Source organism: Calonectris borealis, chromosome 2 (assembly GCF_964195595.1).
Source record: "Calonectris borealis chromosome 2, bCalBor7.hap1.2, whole genome shotgun sequence".
In the NCBI taxonomy this organism is placed as follows: domain Eukaryota; kingdom Metazoa; phylum Chordata; class Aves; order Procellariiformes; family Procellariidae; genus Calonectris; species Calonectris borealis.
The window spans coordinates 104,102,028-104,125,770 of NC_134313.1; the positions used below are offsets into that span (position 1 = coordinate 104,102,028).

The window sequence follows — 23,743 nt, forward strand, 5'->3', positions numbered from 1 at the left end:
TAAGAAATTGGTCTAATGTTTCTTATTTGTTAGAGTGAGAAATACCTAGCCAAATCATGCATACGTTCTCATGGCACATGAACTTACCACCGATCCAAAGATCTGAGCCCACAGCGTGTGTGTGTGGGGGAGGGGGAATAGTCCTGGGAATTCTGCAGCATTGAGGAATGCAGGTTTATAATTCCTGTAGTTGTTTTACTTGAGAATCAGTCTTTAGTGTTTTTTTTTTTTTTTAAAAAGATGTCTGAATTTTAATTCCTTGAAAGAACAACCTCCTAGGCTTCAGCACCAGCTTTAAAAACGTAAAACAAACCCAAAACACACAAGTGACTGACTTCACAAAACTGAAGGATGCTGCTGACTGCACTGACATGTCCTAAGAGAAGTTTATAGATAAAGGCACACTGGATACAGTATTTAGCAGAAGCATTAATGGCAGCGTGGCCAATACGAAGTTGTAGTTGCTTAGGCAACTTTTTTTTTTTTAATGCATGTTTCCAAGAGCATAATTCCTGCTAGAACATTTTGAGACTTTGTACAGAATGGATTAAGCCCAACATATTTTGATTGAAAAAGGAAAAAAAAAAATTTGTATTTTGAGTGGGCTTTAACTTTCTTCAGGAATGATTTAAAGTGAACATTGTGTTGTTATGTTAACACATCTGGAGCAGAAATTGAAAGACATCAGAAGCTGACCTTGCTTTTATTGACCAAGTTATTTAAAAATATAAATATATACACACACACTCAAGAAGGGGGAGAGCGAGATAAAGTAGATTTGTTTCAATAAATAGCCTAAAACCCCCATACACATCAAGTTAAAACTTGGCTTCTGAAGAAAGCAAATCATACCATTTATACTGCATCTCGCTGGCAGGTATGGGAAAAACATGGAAAACATTTGCATTAGCCCTTTTTAGCTCTTCACAGCCTCTCCCACCACTATGACTCCTGCAGCCACACTCGGCTCTCCAGAGAAATGCGGGGCTGGGCACAGGAAACGCTCCTCAGTGCAGCATTAGTAGCCTTAGGGACGGTTGCCAGCTGCATTTGAGAATCAAAGGTATGAAACCAGTTATGAGCACGCCACGTTGCTGCAACTTTTGACTACTGATTCCTTCCAACCTAGACAGTTTTTCCAACCTTTGCCCAACTCCATTAACAAGAAAAGCACGGAAGTCACAGGGTTCAACCCAACTACTCTGTTGTGTTGGACTTCTATGAAAGGATGGAGAAAGCCCCAAAATTCTCCACCAAATTATTCCTCATGATGGAGGTGGGCTATGTCCCCTTCCGACCCTTCTCATCTGCTCCCCTTTATCTCTATACTGCTCCACCCTTCTCTGTTAATGGATTCTCCACCATCAGATTTAAAAAAAAAAAAAAAAAAAAAAAGCTAAAACAAAAAAGAAAGTCCAAAATGCTCCCAGAGGAACGTTTTCTCCATCAGAACACATCATTCCTCCAGTTCAGCCCACGACTGCAGCATGCCAGTAAATGACCCCCAGGAAAGGCTGACGTTGTGGCTAGACAGTACCACTGACACAGATGCCCCCACACGTGAGGCTTATGTATAAAAGCCAGGTCTTCAGTTTGGGATTTCAAGAACAGTATTGGGGACATGGCTTTAAAGCTTAACAAGCATGCTGTAAAGAAATTATCCAGATTGCGAACAAGAACATCAGAACTCCAATGCACCTACCCTTCCCAAACACCTAAAAGGATCTCTTCAGGCCAACACATCCAGTCACTGAAGAGCCATGTGAAAAAGTAAAACAAGTTAATGTTCAAGCTAAAACCTTCCTCAGTACCAATGCCCATGACAATGAAGGTAGGTGTTGAACCTCCTGCTCCGCATAGGGTATTTTGCCAGAAGCATCTCACTAACAAATGCCTGGCTCATTCTTTAATTGAGCACTGAGGCTGACAAATGAAAACTCATCTCAGTCTTAAAAGGTCCAGAGCTCCTTTAAAGTGTCCTCTAAGAAAAAGGTTGTTTGGGATGCTCAAAATGCTTCTGAAGGCGCGTTGCACTGAGACCTTCCTGCTTTCCACTACTGCTTCCTGGCAGAGAGCCAAAGCACCTTCATCCTTACAGAAGCAACCTAAGGCTGGACTTCCCTGCAGGCACCATACTTTCTATGTAAATACAGGGAACATTGCATCCTACAGGACACAGATGTATCATATTACTTTACAGCTAAGTGCAACTGCTAATTGTAAAATTTCTTTGAAAACAAAAGACATTTCCATCTGATGAGCACTACCCTAGGAAAAGGAAGTCACAAAGCAGAGTCAGTTAAATACAATGCACTAAAAATGCTCTCTGTGTTCCAAACCTGAACTGAAAACGGAGCCTGTGGTCACATATTGCTCTCTATAGTTGTAAGGAAATTTATCTATATTGGCTTTCGCTGGTTTAGGTCAGCATCATAATCACACTGCTTCTCTGAGAGAGAGATGGGAGCACAGGACACGAATCTGTATGCATCTCAGTTACCATCATTAGTAGCACAACAGCCCTGGCTAGTTTTGTACCAGTGATACAGGGAAAAGGCCTTCTGAAGTTCAGACAAACATTCAGCATGGAACGTGCAAGAAGTAAGATGTGCTCTTCCTTCTTCTTACAATGGTGACAAGAGGAGTTAGCTGACCATCTAATCCTTCTTCCTTCCTTCCCCTAACTGTGCTAGAAATTCACCCTTTCATCTGCAATTAGTTGATATTTTAGGAAGCTTTCAGTTCTGGAAAAACAGAGGTGGGCCAACATGTTTCAGATACGTTGGACCAGCGTGTTCTGTGCTTTTGCCCTCATTCAGTTATCTGTCTTTGGAGCTGTAGTTGAAGGAAACTCCATTTCTGATGGATCCATTCATGAGGGTTTTAGGATTCTCTCTTTCAATCTTTTCTCTGCTGAAGATAGTGTCCTGATCACTGTCAAACTCTGACTCAGAGACCATCAGACTGGAGTTGTGTTCTGTACTTTTGTGTTTTATACCTGACAATAAAAAAGCAAAACAAGCTCATTAGAAAAGTTTCACTTTTTAGTAACAACTAACCATCCTCTCCTTTGCTGTGATAGGAAAGATAAGTGAAAACATTCTCTGCAATCCAGCATAACAGCGTACACCACTGCCACCACCAATATAAAAACTGGCCTAGGAGGTATCATATACTGTCAGGCAGACACTCTTCTGACTTCACTGCAGGCCCATCAGTTTATGGCTCTGAAATGTGAATATATGTGTTTAAATTTGAAACAATTAGATGCTCTTAGTACATAGCTAATGTACTTTTAATAGCTTGAATCTGGAAATTAGTCTGTCCACTCAACTGATTAACACGAGTGGCAATGAAAGGTCATGATTTCTACAGAAACGTTATGTCTGTCTTTCTAGGACAGCAATTTCTCAGAATTATTTTATTTCCCTGGATTCCAATATTCCCCCTGCTAAAAACTGAAACTTAGGTAAATCAAAATATATGTGAACAGAGGGTAGCAGCTGAAGTCCACTGATGTTTAACTGGGCACTTATGGACCAGGAAGGAATTGCTGCACAGCAATAAAAACAGCTCCAAATTAAAGTCTGTGCAGGGGAGAAGGGGTTACATGGAGAAAGTTTGTGGGACAATTAGATGTTCTAAATTAAGATTAACGAAGAGCAGTGGCTGAGCCCAAGGCCTCATGAAAGAAATGAAGTGTTTCTCCCTCAACCATTTCATTGTCTACGCTTGCCTCTGCCATTCCCAAACTTGTAGGCCAGCTTCTGGGCTCCTCCTGACTGCAGATGTCAATTCAAACACATTGACTGTAAGCTTGGTGGATGAGTTCCCAGCTGAAACAGATAGCGCTTACCATATTTGGGTCGTAGCTCCATTCTCTCCTGCTCATCTATGTTATCTAGGATGGTATATTTTGTTTTCTTTCTTATCTTCGTCCTCTTTCTGCTAAAAAGAAAGTTACCACAAAGAGATTTAGTTCGCATGTACACACATAAATCTGCTCCCTCTCCCTTTTCATACACATAGCTACATACCCCAATATACAGAACCTCATTGTACTTTCTCACCTCCACTTAAAAAGAGTTGTTCCAGTTTATACCTGTATAAAGCAGCTGTACAATCTGGACCAGAGAGTATAATTTATTTTCTCTCTGATATACAAAGATGAAGAAAGCAAGAAAGATTGACTTGCTTTCCTAAGCGACAGGGGTTCAGTTTGTTCAATTTCAACATAGTAACTAGACACAAGGTAGACATATATTCGTTTCCAAATAAATTTTCTGTAAGAATTGGTTAGTCCCCAATTTTTTTTTTTAACTGAGAGAATTTAAGTGGTGCTTGTCTATTTATGCTTACAGAGAAGACCAGACAAAAATGGAGATCGGCTCCCTCATATATTATGCAGGGACAAAGCCCTTGTCTGTAGGCAAATCCCCACTTGTTCTTTTTTCATTTAAATCCTTCCCTAGCATCCACTTCCACAATGCTGCAAACATCATCATCTCTATGTTAAGTTTCAGCTATTTGCAGGAATTACTCATCTGCTCATTAATACAGAAGGAAAAGTCCTGGAGCTAGAGGAACAGACACAGAACTGTTGTATTGGATGGAGAAGGAACAAAGGATTTCAGGGTAGAAGGGCATTCACGCATGAAACCAAGGGGCACCTCCTAGAAGAAGCTGTCACACCTCAGGCATTTTTCTGGACCTCTTTCTCATAACTTTGGAGGGGGGTGGGTGGGTGGGACGTGCCCTTTGTCAAGGCAAGGTCTCCCACCCAGATTGCACAGTTCACAGTGGAGAAGCCACCTACTGCTCAGCAGACATTACAGCAACAGCCAGCCACTCAGCCTCCCCTCTACAGTCATCTAAAAAAAAAGGGAGTTCATTTGGCAACTCAACAAAGCCTTTAAATCCTCCAAAACTCCAGCCAAATCTTGGACTACAGTGTATCTTTTTCCTGTAGTTTTCACAAGGTAAAGGGCATCTCTTGCCATTCTGTCCTGTGCAGCATTTCCCTCCTCTTTTTTACACATATCTGTATCAACCAGCCTTCACTCTCTGGCACAAACCACACGAGGACAATGGACAGAAGCAGCTGAACTCCATAAACAATTCCTTTCTCATCAAATCCACACAAGCCTGTGAGGTCCACCCCATACTCTGGGGGTGGAGCGGGACATACTTCTATTTAAACCTATTCTACTATTCTATTCTACTAACAGCACTGTTCCTTCAATCATAAAAAAGAAATCTGTATCAACTCCCATGCATTTCAAACAGCATCCTTTACATGCTGCAAAGACACCCTAGAAAAAGTTGAAAATCCAGAAAGATTTTGATGGCGTTTCATTTTTGCTAATACCTGAACAAGCTATCTATTTGCTGGGCTTTTCAAGCAGCAACAAAAACACTTGCTCTGGTGACAGAACTTGCAGGGGCTTGTCACTTGAAAGAGAATTTATCGGCTCGCTAGGAAAGACTGGAGGGGGTGCAGAGAGGGAAATGACATACAATAGTAGGCAAAACTGTTTAAGGAAAGAGGAAGAAAGAAGTTTGCGTGACTGAGATCTCTGGAGTACTCCTTGCCTGTCAGCCAGATGCAGCCCGCACGTCCACCCTTCCTGTCCAAGGGAGACACCAGGTTGGGAGCAGCTCCCCTCCCATGGCCTAGAAGGTCATTCCTACGTCAGTGACTTTCAGGGCGTGCCTCTTTTTTCTCAGCACAGAGTACCTGGAGGACTCAGTGGGAGACCGTGAAGATCTGCAGTATACTCTCAGCATTTTAACGTAAATTACCTCTTAATATGAAGGATACTCCAATATAGGCTTTTTGTTTTTCGAAATGCGGAAGAGCACAGAACCATAAATGGATATACTCCTTTTTTCAATGAAAGTGTGTCTATACAAAAATAGCTACAGGAGGTTCCTCACATGTCTGAAAAGAGTTCAGTAGTTTAGTGCTAAGGACTGGACTAAAATGTGGCAGTTGTGTGCAGTTTTTGCATATACCCCATCAAAAAGAAACACAAATCATGTACCTTTTGCAGCAGCAGATGCAGAACCAGGCAAGCCCTACCATGACCACAATCAAAATAAACACAGATACAGCCACATAGAGTATACTCCACTCTGAAAAAAGAAAAACAACAGTGCTTTGTAAAGTAATATGAATAGGATAATTTCTAATACAGATCATTAAAATAATCAATCCTGAGGAATGGGGAGTGGCAACAGGAACTTAGGAAAACTTAGCACCTTCATATTATCAGAAGAATCCCTAAAAATTCTTAACCTTCCAGACTGAACGCGCATGTTTGAAAATTTTCTTCCACTCCAATACCTTCTACCATCCCAAGACACCTGAAGTCTATGTCGGAACTGTAAGTCAAGAGGGCATGGTTACCACCTCAGTTGTCATTCTCTAACTGAAATAAACGTGTACTCTGGGTCTAGCATTTTAGTAGTGCTTTAAAAGAGCAGCTGATTAGAGAAAGATCCTTCTACCTGCACACTTAGATTTGTAAATCCAGGAAAACCCGGGAAGGATACAGAGAGATGTGCAATGATGTGAACTCCAACATGTGTATACTCACTATCTCAGTGTTATTATTACACTATGGAACAGCAAAGCATTAGGGCAGGGCTGCAGGAAGTCCCAGCCTCAGGCTTAAAACCTGCTGTCCTATTTTGGTTGGTCAATTAGTCTTCGCTCACTAACAGACAGACACATGGCCCGTGGTTACTTAATGGCTTGTAGCAAGCTCCTTATAAATTTCTATAGATTTACTTGAAGCCTAGTGCATTGCTCAGCAAATGTCTCTAAGCCTGCACAGTACTAGGAGTTGAACTTTATTTCAACTGAAGTAGAAGACAAACTTAGTTAAATTAAAACTATTAAATATTTGAAATAGAGAGGCTTAGCTGATATGTTAGGTGTGCCACAAAATATAGACATGATTAAGCTGGTGAAACTAAATTGCATTTCCCAGGTGCAAGAGGCAAACTGAAAGAAACAATGAAATTAATCATGCTAAAAAGCTGAGGTTTTACAGGCGACTGGTTAGTCCAGAACACTGGCGTTTTCTTTCCTTAGGTCAGATCATACTTCTGGCACAGAAGCATCAACCACCCACTCAGAGAATCTAAGTTGTTGCATCTTTTTCAGCTTTGCAACAATCCAATGAATACTACTTAAAAGCTCTGCAATGCCCACGCTTTTCAACAACCCTTCCAACTGCCCCCAAATTGTTGCAAGATCTCTCTCCCATGACAAAGTTTTCATGCTTTTCTCCTCAAATAGTGATACTTTTTAAAATTTAAACTTTTAAAATATTTTAAGTATAGGCTACTACTGTCAAGACATTATCATTTCAAGACTTGATTCAAATACCTTTCTATAGAAAGATATTGCTGGGCTGGAAAACAGACTGTTTTAGTCTTCCCTCAGCTTCTACCTCCTAAGTACTCCCCATTCTGACAGCAAATAATCAACAGTTTCACAAGATTCTTGAAATACATCCCACAACACCCAAACTTACCACAATTACTCTCTCCATCATTTAGATAACGATGAATCAAGTTTTCCATCCACAGCTGGTAGCAAATGCAGCGCTTTGTTATGGGGTCACAGTGTCCATGTCCAGAGCATTTTAAAAGACAGGCTAAGAACAAAACCAAACATAGGGTCAATTGCGTAAATGGACAACTTGTCACGCATCCTCTTACTGTTAGACTAGGTTGGTGGTAAAACATCTACTTCATAACATTTTGATATTTTTTAAATCTCCCTTCCCTTTGGTGTTGTGTTAAATAGATTTACAGTTCAGCAGACAGTTGGTTGTGAAAAGAAAGGTAAGAATATATCTTATGCATACAATATTGAAATTGTATGCAAGTCAAGAACAGTTTATTCTAACTACAAATAAAAGATGAGTTGAAGTTGTGGAATTCAGACCTGCTCCTTTCTTTATGACATATTTGTAAGAACTTTGTAAAGTACCTGAGAACTGAGGAATATCCACGTTCTCAGGTACTAGAAGACAAGCATCATCCCAATAAACTAGAGTGTATTTCAGTACTTCAAAACTGAATTACAGCATCTGAGGCCAGAATATTTACATACCTCATACGCTTATAGTAGTAGCTATTGCTAGATCAATACGTCATATCAGACTAATATAAAAAGTTACGCCCCTTAAAACTTAGAGTAACAGATTTGCTATGTCAAGAAAAATGTTAATGTGTATTTTCAAGTGACAGCTACACATTCTGTTAATTCAAGTACATTTACAATAGAACAGTCCTTTTCAACAGGTAAATAAAGACAGAATTTACTACAGAATCAATTACTATTTTATTGCTAGAGCTTGCGCATTTTGTTTGCATTTGGATCACTATGTCCTGTTTTTAAATTATGGAGAATTCATGTCTGTAATATCTGAGTAATATAAAGGGTTCACATTACTAGTGAAATTTAAAATAGGCTTAGAAGTTCAAGCATCTTTTTGGGGAAAAGAAAAAGTTCATTATAAGAAACCCTGGCAGCCTGTCTATATTGCAAATATTAGAAGACTAGGTTATAACACAGTGATCACCCGACATTTTGCCTGATACAGACAAAACCAAGTTACATTACAAGCCTATTACTGAACACTAAAAACTCTGAAGGAACCAGAGACATGAAACTTTCTTATTATGGCTATATTAAGTTTTGCCCATCTTCCAACAAAAGATGGTATAAGTGGGGTATCTTTATCCTCATTCCCCAGGCCTTCCTGATGCAGATCAGATTAAGATGTGCTTTTGCCTGCTGTTACAGATGATGTTTTTTAAAAGAACACAAGTAACCGGCACCAGTCTACCACAAATAAACATGCATTTTAAGTATCATCTTCAACGACATCTTTCGGAAAGCTACATCCAAGCCCAGACACTAGATGGCAGACAGAAGGCCTTCATGCACTGTTTCCAGGTGCTGTGTTAGCCAAATGCCTGCAAAGTTCCGAGATGAGCAAGCACAATCCAAAACATACCAGCCGTGTCAACCCGCAGGACTTTAAAAAGCAGAAAGTCAGCCTTCTCTTTCAAAAGCTGCACATGCAGAGTTCGCGAGACATCTGATGCCTTGATCACCTTGGAAGGATGCCCGTTCTGCACGTAGAACACAACCGCGGTGCTGCAGAAAGAACAGCTGAGGTCGTGACTGCTGATAAAGACCACTTTTGTCAGGCATTCTGTTTACAGCTTTTGGTTTTGTTTGTTTCTGGAAATCAAACGTCACCACTGATGAAGATTAGGGAACTCTGAACATGGATCAGTCAACTCCATCCAAACGCCACGGACTTCATTCTGAGCCAGGAGCACCAGCAGTTCTCTGGCTTCCCAGTTTCACAGAAGAAAGGTGAGGACAACAGCAAATATAATTCCCTCCTTGGTTTTCCTGACTCTGGCTTTAAGAGAAGTATGTATACATTTGCTTCCCACACTCTCATCTAGAACCTGTCACAAAGCACTCTGAAGCAGTTTGAGTAACTTTTTGAAACTGAATTTAAAAGGAGGAAAAGCTCAGAAGCAAGGGAGCCAGAGAACTTCATGTGGGAGCCCTCCCCTCCCCCCGCTCCCTTTTTAAGTTGGGTAGCGTTGATCTCATCCTGTATCAGACACTTCAGGGAACATCTTTATCTGAAAACCAGTAATTGGAAGCTGTGATTAAAAATATCACAGCTATAAATGCTAGGTTTTCCAAACTGTTTGTTTTTAAATTTTAAGAGGTTCCCTGAGAGCTAAATAGACATCAAAATGGGGTTTAAATTACCAAGAAGTAATTTAAAGATAAGTCATGTCAACAGGTTCTACCAATCATGCTGAGAAGTTTCTCTGGGAACGCACAGCCATCTCTAGCCCTCTACAGCAAGCAGAGGGGGTATTTCTAATTCAGAGTAAGATTCCACACTTAGGAGTATCCACTGGGTAGTTTTCTCTGCAAAAAATGGATTTTCATCACCAGTTACCTGGGAAAATGTTTATAAAATACTTAGAATATCAAAACCTTAGAGGAAGTAGAAGAGGAATAAACCAGGTTTGATCAGATACAGCTGGAACCTTATTCTGAAATACAATACTTGCTTCACTGTGAGAAAGTCTGTCTCACTCCATCCACCATTTGGGAAAAATAATAGCACTGTATGGAACAAAGACACTGAAATATATGCACATGCTTTCTTTAAAGGAATAAATAAAAAAAAACATACAGAATTTTTTTTTTTAAAAAGAAAAAAACCACTTCAGTTCTGAGTCTCCACAGAGGCGGCTACTTCAATTTTCTACTACAGCGGAAGAAATTCACCTTTTAAAGTATATACTGTTGAGAGCTACAAGATTTTTTTGTCATCTTAGAAAAGATTGTTTTGCAACTAATTATGAGCTGTGAAAGAGTCAATGAAAATCACAATTCTTCCTGACACAGCAGGATATCTTTGTACCTTATATCTGAGTAGGCTTGTATCTTCTGAACTTTGATATCTGAATCCAAAACATTCAGCAGTACAGCCAGCTGTCTCACGAGGGTGTCCTTCTGCTGCTCACTCAGCTGTCCCACTCCAACTTGCAGAATCAGCTCCACCAGACCACTCCTTTTGGGATCTGACAGAAGAAGAACATGCTATTCTTTCAGAGCCTAGCAAGTATTTCAGTACCAACCGAAGACAACATGCAGTACTCAAAAGTATTTATTAATACTGTATTTTCCCTCATAAGACCCATATCCCTTATAACCCAACCCTGTTGTGTTCTTAGAAAAGTACTTAGACTACATTTTCACATTCCCTCTGAAACAAACCTGGTGGGTCCTAAAATAGCAACCCAGCTTATCAGTTGAAAGCAAGCATTTCAGTGTGTACTTCAGTTCAGCGTTAACACATGACTGTGCAGAACAGCAATTTCTGTTCCCCTAAATGCTGCCATCTTAAGGTCAGAGGTAAGCACTAGGTGAGTCTAATTCTTAAGTTCCCTGCTAGTTATCTACTACTGGCTACCCCCCAGGAAACGGGAGGCAAAGATGGACTCATATGGTAGCATGCAAGACTGTGTGAGCAAGTCTAAATGAGGGTGGTCAATTTGAGAAATATCAAGTATGTTTACCTTCACAAACTGAGGGTTCTGTTAAATAATACTTGAACTTCTAGAGTGCCTTGCAAATAAAACAAGCTTCACAGATATCCAATGAGAATCCTGAGCCAATTATTGTGACTACATTCAACAATAAAGTGAGGAACAGAAATAAAATCATTGTCTGGGAACCAGACAAAAAAGAAATCTTTGACAAACTCAAGATTTCAGACTCATTTCCTGAAACCTCATCTTAGGCTTCCATCACATAGCCATTTATCCCACGTTTGAAAACAAGTCTATATACGAGCAATATCAAACCATGAAAAGACAATTTAAAAACCCCTGAAATTCTTCAAGGTTTGTTTTTGTCCTTCAGGATGAAAGAAGGAAAACAAGCATAAAAACACACTTTCAACCATCAAACACACAATTGCAGCACTTATACCTAAACTTAATGCTCATCTCCCATCTCTTTCCATTGGCCAAACTGATTAACAACCAGAAAAAAGAAACAAAAACCTACAATGAATGAAAAGCAACAAAAACCTAACGAAAATATTAACTAGGAAGTGATTTTTATTTATTTATGCTTCCAGTAAGGCAATGGTGTAATTGGTAGTAAAGAATCCTGACATGTCGTCTTCTAACACACTCAGGTCTATTGAGAGAACAATAAGAAGGTAGGAAGAGAGACCTCTTTGTTTTGTGTTTTAACTTGAGAGAATCTTGTCAACATTGAAATAAACAAGTGAAAAGGAAAACAAAAGATGAGGTATTCACAACGTATCGATGATCTTTTAATTGTCATACCAGGCCGCACTTCAACAGTTGCTGAATCAATATCTGAGTCTCCTTTAGCATCCGTCACTTTCAAATGAAACGTATAGGTTCCTTCCACCAGATTAGTTAGCTGCAGTACTGCCTCGTGGTCTGAGCCATGGATCACATCCTGCAAAAAAAAAGGTACCGGAATGATCATACCCTCAGAAAGTTGCAGGTGTGACTATCAAGTCAGGTATCTGGTATGACAGTGTGAGTTCTTGCTTTGGCTTTTGGGACAAATGGACCTACCCACAGTTTATAGCAGAGTAATGCAAATTTGGAAGTGGCAGTTAATGAGGATGTCTGCACAGTATGATATTTTCATTAAAAAAAATCCAGACAGAACAGCGGACATTCTCAAGTACTCATCTGCTTGAAAATCTGAGACTGTTACATTATTATTTCTCAATTTCACTCCAATATCCTTAGCTGTTTTCTTAACTCCCAAATTATTTCCTTTCCTTGGAGTTCACGTATTTCCAACTATCATCTCTGCCACCTACATTTAAGCTAAACCTCTTCAATTCTTCTCATATCCTCATGTGAATTGCTTCTAGAAGCTTTGTTATCATTTTTCTGTTTCTCCTCTCCCAGTTCTTGCTGATTTGCCACTATCTTCCTGACTGCGAAGAGCTGTCCACAACACTTTGTGCGGATAGGCAAAAGAAGTTATCAGTTTTAGTAGCTGACATATAAACTTCAGTTTATCATGAGGTACGTCTGCCCTCACTCAGAAAGCAGACTCCACTGCCCTAATGACCCAGGCTATTCACTGCACTCTGCCAGGCAAGGTACCTATACGCATCTAGCGCCAAACACCATTTTTATCTTAAACTGCAAGTTTCGTCTCATCTGGTACCAGACATGATTTCTTAAGTTTTTATCAGTACTTCTTACTCTCTCAGACCCTTCCTCCTTTGGAATATCTGGATTTCAGATGATATTTGTCTCAAACACATTAGCTTGGTACTATCACCAATTACACTTTGGGAGACACACCTTTATTCTTCTGTCTTGAGTCTTTCCCAACCTAGCCCACCCTGCTGCAGTCCTCTTATTTAGCTACCATATTCTGTAGCTGTACTGAAAATATCACAAGCCCCTTGAACCAAAGCATTAGGGAGAGCAGGGGAGACAAACCAGAAACAGACACCGTGCCTCAGAGCATCTTATGAGTCGTACCCGCTTGTCCTGCTGCAGGGACACTACATGCAAAACAAGAGCCGAATTTGACTCATTACAACCTTCAAGAAACTTACCCCAGCTGCTGGGCTTTGACCATCCCGAATCCACAAATATGACACAATCCCCTGGTCATCAGCAGACCTTGAGCCATCCAAGGCAACAGAGTTATTTGGAAGCACTAGAACATGCTTCCCACCAGCATGCGCCCGGGGTGGACTGTTGTTTTCTAGCCATAAAAGGAGGAGGAGGAGAAGGATTTGCTTTCAAAACATGCGAAATGTGACATGCCATTGCCAATACACCCACACTGTAATTCTCTACCTGATGATTACAGGTAGTAACAACAGAATCTCATGTCAAAGGTACAGGGAAAGGATGCGTGGATATACAGAATTTGGCTCTGGGATTATTACAACCTGACAAAAGCAGAGCTGCACCATGAGGAGAACACCAGTAAGAGGTACCATCCAAAAACATCTTTTTCAAAAAGCATTGTGGGGTACTCTGTTTACAGTCTCACAATAACTTAAGCGTCAGATCTCTTCAGTCAAGCAAAAAGATTTTCTGCCTACTTAGAAACACAGCTCAGCATGAGATTGAAATCACCATGCTGGGCTCTTCTCGCTTGAGAATCACTTATTACCTAATAGAAGCTTGTGGAAGGTCTTACATCTTATGCCTGTATTTACGCAAAGTGTAATCAGGAAACTTAAGAATAAACCCAGTTCCCAAATGCTTTTTGCTTACCGCTAGCAGTGAAGTTAAGGCATGCATTGGGAGTACAGCCAAAAAACACCAAAGAAACATGAACACTTTCTCTTTGCAGAAACCAGACATCACTGACTTGTTTAGAACACAACTGATAAGACAGAGCTCCAGGAAGCTGTGAGGCTGGGTAAAATACCTCGCTGGTCTGAATATTAGGTTGGACATAAATAATTCAATTTTGGGGAGATCTCCAGGGCATTGGCCGTAACTCTATTCTTTAGAACAGCACGGAGTTCTCTGTGATATAAGTGATCTTCTTGTCTCTTCCAAATAAATCAGTTGATTAAACTTGGCTATTGGAGCACTGAATATTCTTAATATTGAACCTGTGACTGTAGTCAGTACATACTGCGGCTACACTTTACAGCATGAACGAGACCATGAGACACATCTGGGCAGAGCTGTTGCCGTATGTTTCTGCCTAAACATCTAACTGAAACTCTGAAACAGTTCAACCAATGATGCATATGAGCAAAACTGAGTCCAGCTTCTTCTCCAAGATTCATTCATTCTGCAATGATACCAAGTAAAAAAGAAACAAGGCTGCACTGTTTTCAAGAAAGTCAGCAGTTAAGATTCTAATGCAACTCTACTATCAATTTCATAAATGGTATAGGTACCATACTTGCATCGCTGCCCTCAAAAAACAAGGTATGCAACAGAAAGCCAAACTGTGGACCAAACAAGATTTGAAATGTATTACACCACCTTCTTTGAAAGGAGGCATAGGCCCACGGAGATTGCTAAAATCACTCCCTAAGAAACAACATGAGGCAAAAGATGGTTAGATTATCACCACCTGCAAACTTGAGGATGCAACCTAAGTTAAAGCTATGAAATCTGTTGGGAGTACCTGACAGTACCTCTGTCAGAAGAGCAACAAAGCTGGTGGAGGGCGCAGAAAACAGGGCTTATGAGGAGCGGCTGAGGGAAATGGGGTTGTTTAGCCTGGAGAAGAGGAGGCTCAGGGGAGACCTTATCGCGCTCTGCAACCACCTGAAAGGAGGTTGGAGCGAGGTGGGTGTTGGTCTCTTCTCCCAAGTCACAACCGATAGGACAAGAGGAAACGGCCTCCAGTTGCACCAAGGGAAGTTTAGATTGGATATTAAGAAAAATTTCTTCACTGAAAGGGTTGTCAAGCATTGGAACAGGCTGCTCAGGGAAGTGGCTGAGTCATCATCCCTGGAGGTATTTAAAAGACGTGTAGATGTGGCACTTAGGGACACTGTTTAGTGGTGGACTTGGCAGTATTAGGTTAATGGTTGGACTCGATGATCTTAAAGGTCTTTTCCAACCTAAACAATTCTACGGTTCTACGATCTCACACACTAGGTGTTATTATCCTAAAGCCTCTTCCACAGCATACGTGGCGGGGGGGGAGAATTAAAAAACCACCACAGCAACTGTTTCTCTGTATCAAAAAAACAAAATAAATACAGGTCTTTTAATGTTAAGTTTTTAAGTGGAAATTGGTACACTCTGAGACCTCACTTCTTGGATGTTACTTAAAACCCCCAGTAAAATTGCTTTTCTGCTCAAATCTTAACTTTGAGAATAAAATAAAAACATATCTTCTTAATGAAGTAGACACACCATGGTCAAAAATAGTATTTTGGAGCATTTTTATTACAACAAATTCTGCATATATTTAACTTTAAAAAAGCTTGCAGTAAGCAAAGTTAATGCCACCAGTCACTCACAATACTACTTTATTACAAAATAGCAGTAACTCTTCTTGAATACCCTTGAAATATGACAACAAATACATTATCCCTTTCTGTTCCGATTTCCTTTACATTCTGTTAGTGATTGAATTAACTGGCAAGTTGCCTAGCATATCCTAAGGAGCAGCAACGAGGCTTACCTTCCTTCACAGTAATAGATAGCACAGACGCACTGCTTAAGCCCTGTTGGTCTTTCACGGTCAGCCTGAAGCGATAGGTACCAACCTGAAGACCAGTCACAGTTGCTACTGCTTTGTCACCATTTTCCATCTGTACAGAGCTTGGTCCACTGAAACAAAACATCTCAGAAAAATAATCCTGCACAGCCAGCCAAATTGTTCTGTCAGCAGCAGCGCTCATGCCATTTGCTTTTGTGTATATTGTAGTTCTACCATCGCTATAAGCACTGATGGTTAAAGAACTATATGAGACATGAGTTCAGAGAATTCATAAATCCATTTTTTCAAGACATTCAAAGCACTCAAGCATCACATACCCAGTTACGAGAAGAGTAGAAAATGCACCCCAGAAGTTCAACCTCCTCACTGTATTATTTCATGGGAGCATGCAAACGTTGTCGCTCTAAGAGCCACTTACAGTATGTACAGGGTGCCAGCAAACCTCTTCCCGTACCAGATATAACAGTTGCATAAGCTAATACCTTGTCCTTTTATTAAGGATCAACTAGTTTTGCACATAAACATACAATTACAAACTTTCATAAAACATTTTCAATCATCATTCAAAAGTCCTTTAGTGACCTACTGTTGAAAGCTCAGGTTAAACAGATTGTCAATTTACTTTATTATTCAACAAACAAGTGACTGAGAAACCCTAGTTCTAAGCACTGATAGGAAAACTTTGTACATTACAGGAGGGTACCCAAGCCTGTTACTTGCTTTTTAAACAGGAGACATGGAGTTCCTGTCATTTTCTCTTAACTTTGTAACAGTAGGCCTCAAAATGACACATTGCAAAACATAGGCAGAGATTGCTTAAGCTTTCCAAGTTGAACTTAAAATTCCTGTCTCATGCTATTACCACCTGAGCGGGAAGATCCTCAAAGCCGTTCTCTCAAGCATGCATCACCCAACACAATTGCATAAGAGGCTCTGGCACCCAATCACTTTCATTTTGTTCTCTATTTTACTGGAGATTAGTAAAATCTCTAGATACCTGATATTTTCCCAATGATAGAAGACAATGCCTTGGTCATCTTGGCTTTTGCTTCCATCCAGTGTAGTACGTTCTACTGGGAAGGTCAATTCCTTGTCAGGGCCAGCCACTGCTACTGGAGGACTGTTATTTTCTGTAAAAATAATATTTAGTGTATGACATTTGCTAGGTAGTCACTGGCAAGGATTGCCAATCAGGGGGAAGATTTTACACAGAATATTGTATTACAAGTTTGACATATTGGTTCAAAGGTACAAATCGCAAGTATAACGTGCACAAGCCAGCAGAAAATACTAGGTGGGAAAGACCAGCTCTGCAACAAGCCAAATCCCACAGCAAGTACTTCCCTTTTTCACAGTCTCATCTGAAGGCACAGTCACATTCCAAAAATTCTGCAGCATGCTCAATGCATTGTATGAAATATTTTATAACAAGGGTGGTGGGGTATTCTCCTGGTTCCACCACTGCATTCCTTTCAAAACCACCCACACAAATACGGTTCTTTGCCCTCGAAGGAGATTCTGGCCAGGTTTTCTGCTGCTCAAGGTCAGCACGACGCCACTAAGTTAATGCCACTTTAGAGCCTTTGAGGATTTAGTGCAGAAACATATAGCCTATTTTTCTGTTTTCAACCTCTGCTTTTGTGGCATGGTAAAACTGGCAATGTTACCACTTTCCTAGATATTTATTTACCCTTAGACCTGACTTTGGCAATAGCATCGTTGTAGTTCGACACTGTAACAGGTCTAAAAGGCACCACTACACACTGTACTTCCAATTCATGTTCTTGATTCCTGCAGAAAATGCCCACTGTGAAGTTTTCCCCGAAGGGGCCATCTACGAAAAGGTGTGTAATAAGCAACAACAGGAAGATAAAAAGTTACCCCATGGTGGAATGCAAAACCTTCAGATGAGCAGAAAAAGCCACTTTGGATGTAATAGGCAAACACATTACACACACAAAAAAAAAGGCATTAAAAAAAGTAATCTCATGAGGCCTGGACCATTTTGGGCCCATTCATCACTCAGCTCCCAAATCTAAACAAACGTGTCAGAGATGCAGCTTTTGAAAATCCCTTACTTGACACTTTTCACTAGAAAGTGCAATGCAATTCTAGTGAGAATTCAAATCACGCAAGGATTCTTGAAGGAGAACTGCAAAACAATAAGAAAACTGAGCAAAGCACTCACTGATACTCCAAACAGCTTTGCAAAACAGACTTTGTAGGATATGAAACTCAACGTTTTCTCTTTTAGAAGTACACTCAAACACATCTCTGTGCAGGCTGCCTTACATAATCAGGCCAGTGTGAGCCCTCAGGATCACCACCTGGACTTTCTATGATTCTACACCTGTTTTAACTGTTTACTTTGACAGAAAATGGAGGTGAAGGAGTCCTTGATGCCGGGATACCGGACATTCGGACTGCCATCTCAGTGGTGCAATGCGGGGAGATGACGCGTTGGAGGACAGTGCTAAGACATCAGGCTGGCCCAACCCCGAGGGACCCAGACATGCCTGCAGCTGACTTACCAGGCTGTACGATCAGCGTGACCTCAGCTGTGGACCGCTGCCTCACAGAGTCTGTGACAGTCAGCTGAAACGTATAATCTCCCTCCTGCATTGCAGATAACTGGAGGTACGGCGTCCGCACTCCCTACATGGCATTTATAAAGGCAGAGAGTATGAGATAAAACAGAAATGCTCATGGATTATGAAAGGTCTTACGGAGCAAATGTGAAGAAAAACTAAAATTTGTTTTAATTTATAAATGCAATGTTTGAGCAAGCAGTTTAAGCACCTTGTAGACAGAGAGGAGACTTAAAAGTTGATGCACAGGCAGATGTCATGCATTCACTACTGCAACTGTCCCTACCAACCCAGAGAAATATCTATAGACAATAAATTTTCATTTCTTATGTTGGTGTAATTGCTGCATTACTTCTGAACAACAGTAATTGTGAAACACATGAGACATTAACTTTCTCAATTAGGAAATTAAACACTGATGGAAATTACTACAGCTTATTCCATTTCCTTAGAAATATTCTAAAAACAAACATCATGACATTCTTTAATATAATATTTATAAAAATCGTCAAATGCAAAACCAAGCTTGACTTGATCCCAGCCAGATAGGCTTATGGAAAAAACATTAAACAAGACAACTCTGTCCTGAGTATACTCCTCCAGCAGTATTAGTTGATATCTATATAAGCTCATAGAGTGACTGGGCCCAGCTTTAGGCCCTTTTGCTAATAAAACAAACAGTTGTGGCATCTCTCATACAAGGCATAACAAATCACAATGCAATTAGTTTTGTTTTTTGTGGGTTTTTTTGGTTTTTTTTTTTTAATAAAGATGATAATAAGAACTAAGGGACTTGACAAACGATTAACTAGCCAGCAGAGGTACTTTTTACATTGCACTCTAACTGTGGATACCATGTAACACACCTGAGACCAGCATCCTCAGCTTTAGGGACATGAAAAGATTACTCGGCTCTTGAAAAGAAACTGTAGAATGCTCTTGCATTTGCACATTAAATACCCAATGAATCCATTACATATCTCAAAAATCATTCCCTTCTTTCAGGAAGGTTGCTTTAAGATTGAACAGTTCTTAAAAACTACAAGTTCAGGTTGCATGGATGCTTTTGGAAAGTGTTTGTCTTGGTAAATGAACAGAAATAAGCCATTATGCTATAAGCCCTTCAATAGTTTCGTAATTGCCTCTACAGTATATGCTTGCATCAATATTACTCCTTTCCTAAACAGATCTTTTTCAAGTTCTGAAGGTGTAAAGCATTTGCAACATAGCAGAAATCATATCTATCATGTCTATTACAAAAAATGGCTTCTGAGTTTCAACTGGCTTCGTTACATTAATTACCTCAACTGCCTATAGAGCTACTCTCTGTAGAAGAATCTCCAACTTATTGAGTGCAAGTCCGCTGAAAATTTTTATTAAATTTTCTCAGATTAAAAAAAAAAAAAAATACAGCCATGAAAATAAGAGAAAAAATTCAGTTAGCCTTCATAGGAAACCCATGTTTTAATGAGCATAAAAAAACCCCACCATGGAGCATGGCTGCATAACACTGCCAAAAGTCTTGTCATCTTTCACTCAGAAAATGAAGTTTCTGTTTGAGTCCTACTTTCTCCATGAGAAACTGTTACAAGAAAACCCTGACTACCCCCACATTCTCCCAAAAACAGTTTTCAGCGTGTCCAACATCTCAGAAGATGGAAATCTGTGGAGCAGGCGCTAGGGTCCAAGGACAGATATTGTGAACTTGCAGCCTTTCCAAGCCATCCGGAAAAAACAACAGCAGGAATCAGAAATCACCACAAAGAATGGAAAAAAAATGATACGAAGGAATTAAAAGTAGTATCTAAAATAACAGCTGAATACATCAGAGAGAGAAAAAAGAAAAAAAAAAAAAAGAGCAACAGCACTGCAGGTATTTCAGTGCTTCTGAGTAGTCACTTAGGTACGTGCTTGCTCGTGTTAGAGGCAAAGACAAAAGAGCTTTCCAATCCTACGCGAGGAGAAACAGACATACCTGCATTGCTACAACCTTGCCTTTGCTTTTGGGACTGAGCGACCACTCATAGCTGACAATTTCATGGTCATCGCTGCTCTGGTTTCCATTCAGCGTGATGAAGTTCTGGGGCAAGGTGACTGCCTGATTAGGTCCCGCATTGGCAATAGGTGGGTAATCCACTGGTTTGTTGACAGTCAGAGAAGCAATGGTGGAGTTGGCTGCTCCATCTGAATCAATCACTGTGAGTCTACAACAGGAAAAACAATATTGGAAATCTGTTAAGATGGACTTCTGCCAAGTCCTAAGTTCAAAGATTAACTTTTTCTGGTACTTTTTCAAACATCACCTAAAACAGAGCCACTGATTAGATTATACAAACTTCTGCTTCAGAAACACGTATCCCTCAACTAAGGTAGGAAAGAAATTCAGAAGTCTGTTTTCAAACACAGCTTTCAACCCTTAAGAAAAAAAAAATAGCGCCTAGCTATTCTGAATCCCAGATGAAATCCTTTCTCTGCAGTCAATGGCAACTTCATCAATTCCAAACAGTTTTTACTGCAAATTGTTTAAAAAATTTACTCAGCAAAAAACAGGGATTTCATTCATCAGCCATAGTGGAACAGTCCCTGTTACCACCTACACCCAAAACTACTCTGGATGTTCAGAAGCTCTGCTTATAGCACAGTAGTAGTTCCTAACTTCTTATTTCTTTGTGGCACACTACTACTAATTTTAATGGAGCTTAATATCAGCTCAGATTTTTGAAGATGTCAAGTCACAAAACTAAAAAAGTACAGGGCTTAAAAAAAACAAACTATTGCCTCTCAGAAACACAATGACAAATTATCTTAAAATTAGACTGCTGCAGACACCTGAAAGTGATGAAAGACTGCTCTCCACAGTGTGTAACTGCCTACATCTCTAATTCACCTGTTGTGAAAACTGCATACAGCTGTCACATGGAAGGGAACCACTCTTGAAGCCTTCCCTGAGTGGGAACAAAACTAGTGCTCATAAATTCTGTCATTAGGGAACACATACTTTTGCAGTGGGTGCACATCCATGCGTATCAGAAGCATCAGGATTTTGTTGACCAGCTAATTTCCTGTAAACTTAAACACACCGCTCTATTGTTCAAGTACCTCAGCCTCCCCCAAAGGTGCACAGATATAGCAAGTGATTTCTTAATTCCCTAGGGTTTGGGACACACTTAGAGCATTGCTTGTAAGCTAGCTCTGCCCTTTTTAATACAGAAAAAAACCCTACGCTCATTTCTGCCACTGTACAATATGGAACAATTCCAGTAAAGGACACAAAATGAAAGTTGAACCTATGCAATTTTTGGTGAAGCTTATGCAAAGCACCACATTTAATGTATATGTACGCTGGCTTCAACATTCTGCTAATGCTACATTGATACATAATATATTGACTGGTAAGCTGTTATCCATGGCAGCCAAATAACCCAGGCTGGGTCAGTGGGAAGTCTGCCTCTGTGCAGACTAGGCTTTAAGTTAAAAGGTCAAAAAATGAACTTTGATTTTAATTAAAGCATCCAGAACCACAAACATTGCTTCCATTGTCTGGACAAAATCCAGCTTCAGCAATGCATAAATGGAGGAAAACAGTAGCAAGGCAGAGACTTTTATGAAGAACAGAATGACTTTTATTAAAATCAGCACACAACAGTGCCTTGCGAGGGTCAGCCTCCCAATATTGTTCTGTCTGCCACCACCCTTCAGGGGATGACTTTCACAGCCTGACTGCACAGTTTCATCTCCGGACACTTGCCAATTTCTTCCACTGCTGGAAGAAAGGGGAAAAAAAAAAAAGTGTTCTGTCACACTTCTTATTGCTGGGAGTGGGAGGTATTTAATTTCCGATACCTTGTTTTGCATAATTTGGTGCTGTAAAGTATGACTACACCAGTATCACAAAATCACTGCACGCACTTTTTAATAAAACTGCTCCCTATGTCTCTCCACTGTGCAAAATGCACTGTGCATGCAGAAGAAAAATTAAGTTTTTTGTTTGAGGAGGTACATGTGAGCACAAAGAAAAACAAACATTTAGCTGACATCACAGAAATAGTTAAAACCCCAAAGGAAAGCATCTGTGCAGGTACCTGAAAGTGTAGTTTCCAGGAACAAGGTTAGACAAGTGCAAGACAGGTGTGTCAGCAGATGCCTTCTGCTCTCGCAAAGGACCTTTAATTTCCTCCCAGTGGTAACTCACTATCTTCATATCATCTATACTTTCTACATTCATTGAAGAAAAACATATCAGTTTCTTGTGGCAATTACTGGAATGAATACTAAAATCTTTCATGCACTAATCCCTAACTGATTTTCTACAATTATCTTTCAAAGTATATTCAAACAGGGTTCATGTACCATAGCTGTTAAACCACAGATTCCAAGTTACATTTGGTATGGTTTATCTAAACAAACAAACAAAAATTCTCACACACACACCATAAAAATCAGTCTCAGACTCCGCACATTCCAACTTGTCTGCTCTCAGTAATTATGAATGTAATTATGACATCTCATCATACCCTACGTGACAGCTCTCTACCATGGCGCAGCTGTACTGGCACAGAGGCCTTCTGGGCAGGACAGGAAGAAGCTGTAAGAGTAGCTGCTGTTTGGATGCAGCAGCCTCGGACACACTGCATCTCAATCCCCAAGTGGAAGGCTTCATTTTATCACTATTTTTATTTATTAAAATAATTTATAACTGGACTCAAATCCCAAAATAAATCATGATTCAGGGAACTTCTGAGACGAGTGAGAAGAAGGAATTTCACTTGTAATTGACAAACAATAATGTTGTAACTGAATAATAAAAATACAGGATATAAGCACAGAATGGTCCAGTACATACGACTGCCATCAATGAAGGTAGAAGTTGTAGGCAAAGAAAGTTCTTGTACTTTGGGTGAAGCAACGGCAACAGGCGGCTGGTTAACTCTGACTGCTGGAAGAAAGATGGGGTGGGGGGGAGAATAGTGAAAGCCCAGCAAAAATAATCTGTTAACTCTACAGATCAGTAGTCCCCAGTGATTCAATCTAGGATTGACAGCTTTGCAGCATCTGCTGTCCTTTTTGGACACGGGAGAGAAAAGTTTACTGAAAAGCAGTGCACTGACGCTGCAGTCTTCCACTGCAGCCAGTTCTAACTGGTAGATCAGACCAGTGCACTGTAACTTGGAGCTAGAGCCGGTTCAGCACCTAATTGCTGTTTCTAGCCGTACTGGAGAAGGGGACCATAAAAGGTGGCAAGATGCTATCTCAGGCCTTGCCTGAGGAGGGTACAAGACCAGACAGCACTTACACAGTGAGCAAAATCCTTAACTCTACTTCGTTAAAATGCTTTATAGACACCAAGATATGAAACATGTCT

General features: G+C 40.2%; 1 protein-coding gene across 1 annotated transcript; it reads right to left on the bottom strand.

The window, feature by feature from the left end:
- Nucleotides 1-2,790: 2,790 nt before the first annotated feature.
- Nucleotides 2,791-23,308, bottom strand: LOC142078260 (dyslexia-associated protein KIAA0319-like). The gene is made up of 14 exons (XM_075140717.1): nucleotides 23,225-23,308; nucleotides 22,464-22,596; nucleotides 20,357-20,585; nucleotides 18,325-18,448; nucleotides 16,791-16,923; nucleotides 15,755-15,903; nucleotides 13,197-13,348; nucleotides 11,926-12,064; nucleotides 10,488-10,647; nucleotides 9,039-9,181; nucleotides 7,545-7,667; nucleotides 6,045-6,135; nucleotides 3,857-3,948; nucleotides 2,791-2,998 (listed from the first exon to the last, which is right to left on the bottom strand). The coding sequence occupies exons 2-14, from the start codon at nucleotides 22,580-22,582 to the stop codon at nucleotides 2,820-2,822; spliced, it is 1,833 nt and encodes a 610-aa protein (XP_074996818.1). The 5' UTR covers nucleotides 22,583-22,596; nucleotides 23,225-23,308; the 3' UTR covers nucleotides 2,791-2,819.
- Nucleotides 23,309-23,743: the final 435 nt, after the last annotated feature.